This window comes from Acomys minous (genome assembly GCF_964271855.1).
Source record: "Acomys minous genome assembly, chromosome: 19".
Taxonomy (NCBI): Eukaryota; Metazoa; Chordata; class Mammalia; order Rodentia; family Muridae; genus Acomys; species Acomys minous.
The window spans coordinates 687,857-697,983 of NC_140499.1; the positions used below are offsets into that span (position 1 = coordinate 687,857).

Genomic DNA, 10,127 nt, shown 5'->3' on the forward strand with positions numbered 1-10,127 from the left:
ACAAAATCTAATGGACTTTCACAATATCTATTGTCTAACTTTTCAGGAAACTTCAATGAAGCAGCAGTTTAAAAATAATTTTAAAATATACAAAACTCTATAGGAACTGGGACTGAAGACTTGACCTAAGGAAAACTAGACGCTAGTCATGAATGAAGTATGTTGTCACTAGTTCTAAATTCTGATAGTCCAGGCACTTGGGGGAAAACAGAAGTTAAGCATACATTGCCATATTAGGATGCTTTTCTTGGCCAGAGGCAACTGGAGGGGGATGTGACTGAAGGCTAGTGATTAGAGGAATAACAGGCACATTCCTTCTCATTACAAGGGCTTAAGGGCAGCTGCAAAAGCTCAGCCATCAGCAGCGCACTTGTCAGAGGCACCAGGCTTCAATCTTTTGAATGTGAGCAAGAGATTAAACAGGACTTTCAAGCTACTCAGACAGATACAATCATCTGCTAACTAGTTTTCTGAGGCGGCACTCTGAGACTGCTGATACACAAGGCTCTGGTAAATATATGTGCAAGGGGGAAGCGGTACTCTGTGGGTGTAAGACAACGCACATACATAAGAGAAAGGAATATCTGAAAAATTTTGCCTCCATTCCTATGGATTAACACCTAACAACAACAACAAACACATTTTTAAGATAAGGTTTCACTGTGCAGCTCTAGCTGGTCTGGAACTGATTATGCTGACACGGCTGGCCTTCAACTCACAGATTTGTGCCTCTCCCTCCTGAGTTCTCAGATTAATGTTATGTGCCATCATGCCCAGCAACAAAGATATTTTAAAATAATATTAAAATATATTTATATATTGGGATGGAGATGGCTCAGTATATAAGAGTACTTGTTGCTCTTGCAGAGGACCTGGCTTGGTGACTAGCAACTCTCAGTAACTCCATTTCCAGGGTATATGATGGCCTCTGATCTAGACGGCGACAAGGACCGCATGCAGTACTCATACATGTATGCAAACAAAATATCCATACACATAAAAATAAGCAGATCTTTATAAAATTATATATATTTTTATAATTTCTACAAGCAATAAAATATATTAGTTTTAAGGTAAATCATAGTTATTGCCACCAGACAGTTGGCTCTTATTACTGCTAATAGGTACAAGTTTCATTAATCGCTGGCAAACAGGTGCTACTCCAAATGAATGGCGTCACGCCCCTGTAGAGAAGGGCGGGCTCCTAAGATATGGAGTGAGATATCCTTATGCTAGCTAAATAAAACTAAGCAATACACACAGCTCAAGTGGAAAAGCTTTTTAGTTAAGATTATCTAATGTATTCTTTCATTGGATTTAAATATGTTGAACAGCCGACTTTTCTACTTTTAACAGCAGAGAAAACAAACCCATTCTTTTGCCAGGAACAAGTGAAAAGGAGGCCGGTGTCTGAAATGCTGCTGTTAAATGACAAACTATGTTGGCAGCACAGCGAGAATCTCAGAGGTTCAGGTTCTGTCTGGAAAAGCAGAAACACTTTCCAAAGGAAGGCTCTGCACACACTCAAGCTACTTAACCACAGACCCTCAATGCCTAGGGCCTCCATAATGCACAGTGTAGCTTGGCTTCTAGCTGTTAACACATTTCTTTTCTTTAGTTGTATCCTGAATAATTCATTACGGCATGTGACTACAGGCATCTAAACACCCAGCTTCTAGATTAAAAGCTAATTCCCTTTACATGACGAAAATCATGTAGCTTCTAGACAGCTGGTAGGCCATCAGATATATTTTAGAATTTGATTCATTTTCTAAACTTGAGAATGGTTGTGCTGGCTTTCTGGCAAGAACAAACTTCCTTCAATTAGAGTATAGCAAATGGAAAAAGCTTTACCCAAAGCAAAGGTTGAGACGCACAGTGGAATTCTGCTAAAATCATTCCTCTCCTTTGCAAAGGCAACTGTCTTCAGTGTAAGGAGCAGAAGTGTTTTATATGTTCTAAACATGGATATTATATTTCCATTCTGTCCATGTTTTGCATTTGTGTTTGTGCCATATTTATTAACATGGGTATGCCCATGTGCATGTGGAGGTTCAAGGTTGACTGGCATTTAGGATGTTCCCTGACTGCTTGCCACCTACCTTTCATTTGTGCGATACGGTCTCTCACTGACCCTGAAGCTGTCATCCATTAAGCTGGGCTGACTAGCCAAAAAGTTTCAGAGATCCTCCTGTCTCTGATCCCCTGCTGCTGGGTTTACAGAAACACTCCAGCACTCTCAGTTCCCCTTAGCTTCTTACATGTGCCAGGGGAACTGAACTTAGATCCTTAGAATTGCAGGGCAGCACTTTACCCACTGAGAAATCTTCTAGCCTGACTATACTTTCTCACAGGTGCAGCACGTAAGGCCTGGGCATAGAACAGAGCTTTGTAACCTCAGCACTGCTGATATGGTAGGTTGGATAGGTAACTGTGAGGCACTGTTCTGTGTACTACAAATTATTTGGCTGCGATTGTAGCTTCTCCCTTCAGATGCCAGTAGCACTGGCATCCCTCAGCTGAGTCAATCAAATGTGTCCAAGCAGAATTTGGAAGGCTGAGGAAGGATGATAATGAGTTCATGGCCAGCCTGGGCTACATAACTAAGACCACCTTGTCTCAAGAAAACAAATTCTCTAGAAGTAGCCACACATGTCTTGATTTGGGTTGGGGGCCCCAGGGGTAGGGTAACAGAATCATTCCTTGTTGAAAACTACTAACTCAGGATGTAAATTATCCCAATAGTAAAATATGATAAAAACTTAAATATCTTTATTCTTTGCAATGAGATTATAAATAGCTGAAAATCCCAAATCTTCAGGCAAATGACTATACAGAATTTGATGTCTATGAAGAGAAAAAACCAACCTCCTTATGAAATGCTGTGACGTTTCAAGCTTGACGTCAGCAATCTAACAAATGTTCATCTTAGCCTTTAAGACATTTAAGATTTTTTAACTTTTATAAATACTTAACAGAAATTAATCTCTGCATGTGTTCTTCCAACCACTAGCACTAGGATCACAGGCCAATCTTTTACATGGATTCTGGGGATGCAAACACAGGACCTCATGCTGTGTTGGCATTAAAAGTGCTCCTACCTACTGAGCCATCTTCCCAGACCCAAGAATGAATCTTTTGTTGATAACCAGGGCTAAGAAAGCCTCGTTTAGCTTATTCTAAAACACCTATTTAGTTCAAATCCAAGATATATTGTTAGAAGAAGAAGAAAGAAGCTGCTGGAGCAGGGGTCGGCTATGGTCCCCAGGCTTCTGGCTGTTCCAAGATGTTTCCTGCTTGTGACTCTGGCCCAGTGCCAAAGGTCTGACATTAAAATCACCCCTGAACAGTATGGAACATGTTCTTTCTGTTTACACTGAGTGTGTTACTTTTTCATTCTTTTTAAATTTTTGTCAGTTTTTTTATTATAATTTATGCAGATTATATCTGGATTATTATCCTCTCACTTGTATCTTCCGGTTCCCACCCTCGCTCCCTCTCTATTCCCCTCCTCTAGACCTCTGACAGAAGGGGACCTCCTCCCCCACCATATGACCATAGCCTATCAGGTCTCATCCGGATAGCCAGCTTCACCTTCTTCTGTGCGCTGATGTGATAAAAGATAAAATTGGAGCAGGAGCACCAGTGTTCATGTCAGAGGCAGTCCCCACTCTCCCCACAACCTTGGAGAATGAGCTATCCATTCGCTATACCTGAACAGGAATGTGTTAGTTTTTCTAAAGGACCACAACCAGCAGTTTAAAAAAGAACCGCCTTTGCATATAACTGTTGGTTTTGTCTTATGAAGTTTTTGTCATTGTTTTAAAAAATTGCTTATTTTATCAGATTGGCCTGAAACAGAAATATACCTAATAATTCAGCTGGTCAAATTCACTATTAATGAGCACTTGCCTAACATATTCAAGGCTCTGGGTCTAATCTCTGACACCAGGAATAAAAGAAAAGAGAAAAAAAAATTTTCTGAAAGACATGTGGGCCTGTTGGGAGCACAAAGTTCTGGTGCTCAGAGATAGCATGATGGAAACCAGGAAGCTCACACACATGGGTTGTCTTTTCAGAGGAAGAGGTGTATAACCTGCTTTCTGCCCAGAAAGCTGGAGATGAAGATGGTTAAAAGTGTAAGTGACCTCTTCCCTATGCCAGACACCCACATACAAGAGCAGACATGGTTAATAGCCTAGGTGGTCTCTGTGCTGTTTGACTAAGACCATATCAGTGCCTTCCCTACGCCCATAACACATGTGGCCTATGCACAGAACCCATCTTCATGAAGGAAGTAACGATACTTTGAAAAAATTTATTATGCACAGCAGATTGTGTCACCCTGAAAACTTTTTTCCAAATTGTATTGTACTTATATATGTCTAAAATAAACTGCCCAGTACCAGACTCTAGAAATTTGGACCAACACAAGCAAATGATCCCTGTTGGACAAGACTTCTTTCTTGCCTCATATGGATTACACTGCCTGCTCTGGTGTTTGCAAAGACCCCCACAAGGGTCTATATCACATTACAGCTACAGATATATTTATATGCAAAAGTGAATGCTCCCAACTTACTCAATGCTCCACTCATCAGTTATGAAGATACATTTTACTTAATACATAGCCTTATTTTTAAAAAATGAGACTTTGTAAGTAGAGATTGTTCACATAAACTTTGTTTATAGCAACTTAACAAGGAATGTCAAATTATCAGGCTGGTTTCTTAAATGCCCATGGACAAAACAATTAATCCTTGTTAGCAATGGCTGCCAAACACTTTTTGTTTTGTTTTCTTTTTGTTTTTTCAAGACAGGGTTTCACTCTGTAACTACCCTGGCTGTCCTGGAACTCGCTTTGTAGGTCAGGCCGACTTCAAACTCACAGAGATCGACCTGCCTCTGCCTCCCCAGTGCTGCAATTAAAGGCATGTGCCATTAAGTCCCGCTGCCAAGCTGCCAAACACTGTTGAAGTTTACTCAGGTTTAAAAACAGAAGCTGTTTTTTCCTTCAGTGCTGGGGATTGAATCCAGGGAATCACATTTGCAAAACAAGCAAGATGCACTATGCTTGAACTTAACCCTAAGACATAAGTGTGTCATTCCTAGATCTTTTCTCAGTTCCTAAAAACTCACTCTAATTTAGATAAAAGAAAGTGACTTAAGGCATATACCTGGATCTGGACAAATACCATATTTTCCAGCATATAAGGAATCTTTTAAAGTTTTTAATGGCTGGCTGGCTGGCTGTGCCTTGCCTGCAAATAGACACATACCTGAGTCTGCTGCACAAGGTGTACATTGAAAGAGGGGTAGTCTTATATAGTGAGTATATTCCAAACTTTATATTTTAACTGGAAAAGCTGGGGTCATCTTATATACCTAGTTGTCTTATATGCCAGAAAATATGGGACTTACCTAGCATGATAGAAGCTTGGGTTGATCCCACCACTAAACAACAAACCCATTTGTGATGATGAATGCCACTTGGGGAGGTAGAGACAAGAGGATTAAAAGTTCAAGGTCATCCTTGACTACACAGTAAGTTTGAGGTCAGCCGGGATAATGTGAGACCCTATCACAAACACACACAAAATACTTGTCTATTTTAGTTTAGGTTACTCTGATGTATCCATAGAAAAAGTGTGTGTATGGAGAGGGGGGGGGGGGAGAGTTACTAGTGGTTTATCAAATGTATTAATAGCAGATACATACCATCAAAACTACCTTGGTCAGATGCAAGGTGCAACAGCTGCTTATACGTTTCAATTGAGGGTTGATAGACAAAAACTCCAGAATTGAAACAGTCAGGCCACCCTGGATCTGGTGCTGCTGACAATTCTTCTCTTTCAAAAAGATCATCAATATTTGAGAGGACCTGATCCAAGGAGAAAGACAAAGAAAGAAAGGCTTTGCTGTGGTACACCCTTCCTTCAGTTCTCCCACAGCACAAAAGATGATGACAGCTATAAGGCAACCTGTAATTACTCTCCTTCATCACTTGACAGTTTTTATGATAGTGGCTTTATCTGAACTTTACTGTCAAGTCTTGACAGCATTTTCAAATGAATAACAGGTCTCCATTACTATGCACCTGTTTTCAGCCTTTAAAGCCACACTCACCAGAGTATCTGCATCCATGAACACACATTTAGAGTACTGAGTAAGTGACCAGCAATGGAGTTTCGTCAGTGTGACACCCAACTCAGGCCTCTTCATTAAGGTTAAATGAGCAGAATCGCCACTGTCCAAGACATCTACCATGATGACTTCATCAAAGACAGTCTCTAGAACTTTTCTGTAAAAATAAATTCCAGAAAACATCACATAGAATCTGCTCATAGCATATGATCCATTACCTTAAGGCTGTTTCCGTACTTCTCTACCCTTCAAACATGAGACAACTGCTGCTTTGGCATAGCATACCCCCTTCATTCACTTCAGAACTATGTTCATGTGCACATGTAGTTAACTCCATAAGTAATAACTGGTTATGGTGCCACTTAACACATTATCATTGGAGAACTTTCACTTTTATTGTATCCACTGTATACATAGAAAGCCATAAAAATACCTTTGAAACATGTGAATAATATGTGTTAAGAGTGTTATCGCTAACCATTGAGATGTAATATGAATAAATTAATAAAATATAAAAAAAGAGTGTTATCACTGTACCAGCCCATGTGTTTGACAATGACATTTTATTGGAATTGACTTGACTGACTTTTGCATATTTTAAATAAATGATGTTGGATAGTGTCCATATAATGTGTGCTATGAAGTCCATAAGTAATCATGTCTGCTAGAACAATTAAGCAAGAATTTCCTGAAGTTCTGTGTTTCTACTGGTTAAGTTTCTGCCAATTACACATATGCTAGTGTCATCTGGGAAAAGGAAACTACAGCTAAGAAAGTCTCTCTATCATATTGACCTATAGACAAATCTATGGGGCATTTCTTGATTGATTATTGATGTGAGAGAGCCCAGGCCTCTGTAGGTGGTGCTATCCTTGGGCAAGATGGTTCAGAGTAAGCAAGCCATGGAAAGCAAGCCAGTCAGCAGTATTCCTTCATGGCCTTGAGAGATGAGGAGAATTAAAATTGGATTTCAGAGTCACTGGGGCAAAGTTTAAGGAACTGGCCTTACTGCATTCCTGTCCGCTCATCAGATGTTGGCCCAGCCGCATTCCTTTCTGCCCACAGGAAATAGGGTTGTTAGGAAACCAGCTGTAGGGGCAAAGAAAGCCAGAACCCAATTTTGGTGCCCTCTCACAACCAATCATTTTAATAGACAATACACTCTTTTGTATCTTAACAAATAGATGCTTGCCAAAGTGGTACTTCTCTACTGTGGGCAAGCTGAGAGGGAAAGGGACCTATAAATTGCCTTCAACCCAGGGCTCCGGGCTCTTTTCCAGATACCACTGCATTGGTGACAGCAGGAGCCTGGCTACAGCTGCCAATAAAGATCCTCTTGTGCTTGCCTTGTTTTTGTCTTCTGGTGGTCTTTCGGGGGGGGGGTCTCTTGAAATGGGCACAAGAGCCTCTGATTCAGTTCCTGCCTCCAGGTCCCTGCGTTGAGCTCCTCCTATCTTTGCTTCATGGTGGACTCTTAATTGTAAGCCAAAATAAACCCTTTCCTCTCCAAGTTGTTTTTGGTCATGGTGTTTTTCAAAACAAAAGAAAGCAAACTAGAAGACTGTCCCAAAAGAAATTAGGTTTAACTATGCAGTCATCATTGTTTTGGAACCCAGTGTAACTGCTTTTATTAGCTGTTTAATACTACTTACATGACCATAATGGGAAACTCATTTTGGTCTGTGAAGTTTAAGAGTTTAGTGTTCAAAATTACATAAATGTGTGTATGTGCTCATGCATTTGAGTACACACACATGAGAGCATGTGCATGTGGAAGACACTGCTCATTCTCAGGCACTCTGACTTTTTTTTTAATTCTCTCATTGTTACCTGAAACCTACTGTCTAGTTTAGGATGGCTGGTTAGTGACTTCCAGGGATCCAACTCTCTGCCTCCCTGGTAATGAGATTACAGACATGCATCACCATGCCCAGATTTTTATATGGGCACAGGGTATTGAACTCAAGTTTCCATATCTTTAGTGGTATGCTAATAAAGCATACACTATACCTAGCTAGAGGAAAAAAGAATGATACAAACATATCACAGAGAAACATTTCACATAACTGGTGTTGTATTTTATCTCTCCAGTTAGGAAAAAATACATTTTAGTTCACAGATCAATCTTGGTCTTTTAAAAGAAACAGAAAGATATGGTCAGTGGCACCAGGGACTATAGTAAATGCTTGTAGTGGAAGCCAAAATTCGATCTGGGTGTTATGCAATTCCCACTAATGGATATATTAGAAGAAAAAATGTCTGGCACTTCCTAAAGAGCTATTTAAAATCAATGTCATTAATGTGGAAGATACATGTATAGAATTATGCATACATATCATATATAATGCCTTATTTTCAAAGGCCCTAGATATATGTTTACATTTTTTAAATGTAAGGCATTCTCAATGTTTAAGAAGTTTAGGAGAAACTGTACAAAGCTGCTGGCACACCAAGGTATTTTTTTAAGTTAGTCCCCAGACATCACAAAATTGAATTCCAAAAACCCAAAATGAAATAACACAATCAATAAGCAGCTTGTGCTTCTTAGTGTGTGTCTCCTAATATAATTCTGTAATAGTTTCAGAAAGATTAATAATAAGGGATTTATTCTTATCTTTCATAAAGATCACTAGGTGACAAATGTCAGCTGGAAATGAAAATTGCTCAATATCATCTGAAGGTTTCCTTGTTTATATGAAACAATATAATCCTAGCTTTATTTGAGCAAAGGAGTGCAAATGAGTGAAGACAGACATAATTTGGCAGGATCCCCCTCAGAAGACTCAATGAGGGGGCAGTTCTTCTCTCATCCATCCTTAGATGGAATTGGGAAGACGGATGGCACCTCCCAGGGGGAATCCTGAGACATCTTCCAAATTCTAGAAAGAGATTTCAAATTTAGTAATCTTTAGCTTAGCATCACTTTATCTGTCTCTACCTAGTGTTCAGCTCCCTAGTAACATATGGGCTCAGTGTCCACTGATGCCAGAAATAAGGGGAAGACTGATAGTGCCCCCAAGACAAAGAGACAGATAGGCAGGAAATCCTTACCTCATGGAGTCTGAAACCTGTGGGGTGATGAGCACAACCATCTTCCTGGTAGTCCTGTGCTGTTTCAATGATGAGCCCAGGACCAGTGCACCTTTGGCGTAGGCATCATTTGTGGTCAGCGTCACAAAGGCCTGATCTTAATACAAAGAAAAAGAAGCCTATCTCAGCTGGAAAAGGGCTTTCCCCAGTCTATTCTGAAACAATAGTTCAGGAAAACCATCTCTTCAGCCCCATTAGTGGGAGAACTCATGTAGTCATCTAAGAATAAGCCTTAAGACTGAAGTTTAGCAGGAATGACAGATAATCTTCAAATGGATCACTAACCACAAAACTCAAATCTGAGTTAGAGTATAGACAAATTCTTACATCAAACTTTAACTTAACACAGGAGAGAAGCTTAGGAAACTGATGCATGGTATTTTCATCCAAGCAAGAGCCCCCTTACCCACCACCCCAGAAAGTAACTATGCTTCTAACTAGATTGAACCTCCCACGGTGGCCTTGCCTCTTAGTGACTTTTGTTGAGTTTAGAAGCAAACTAACAAACTTGCCTTTTGATGTTTCCTCCTGTGTCTCTCTCCTCTCTCTTCTCCTTTACCCACATTCTTCTCTGGGGATCCAATCCACATGCTTCTGAGCCCTTCCACATGTTAGGCAAGTGTTCTACCAACAAGCTATGTACCAGCTTTTCTTGTGATGAGCTAGGGCCTGACTGAACAGACCAAGCTGATCAAACAGCAACCCCATCTCCACTTCCCAAGCACTACGATTAGAGGTGAAAACCGTGACCAACTGCCCCCCACTTCTCGTGGAAAATGATCCATATACCACCCTTTCCTCATTCTATCCTGCTCCCCTAACAGAGCCATGGACATGCATGCCAATTTCCCAAAGCCCCAGCCAGAACAAAAGGCAAAAGTGGATTCTTTCCC

At 40.4% G+C, this 10,127-nt stretch overlaps 1 protein-coding gene across 3 annotated transcripts in view; it reads right to left on the reverse strand.

The window, feature by feature from the left end:
* GYG1 (glycogenin 1) overlaps window positions 1-10,127 on the reverse strand; it is a 34,302-nt gene that overhangs the window by 22,836 nt on the left and 1,339 nt on the right. For 2 of the 3 annotated variants that reach the window (XM_084768479.1, XM_084768478.1), the window contains exons 2-4: window positions 9,196-9,331; window positions 6,127-6,301; window positions 5,719-5,881 (exon numbers count right to left, since the gene is read on the reverse strand). In XM_084768479.1, coding sequence (XP_084624605.1) covers window positions 5,719-5,881; window positions 6,127-6,301; window positions 9,196-9,331 — 474 coding nt within the window. The remainder of the gene's footprint in view (window positions 1-5,718; window positions 5,882-6,126; window positions 6,302-9,195; window positions 9,332-10,127) is intronic. The other variant, XM_084768480.1, reaches the window with a different exon arrangement.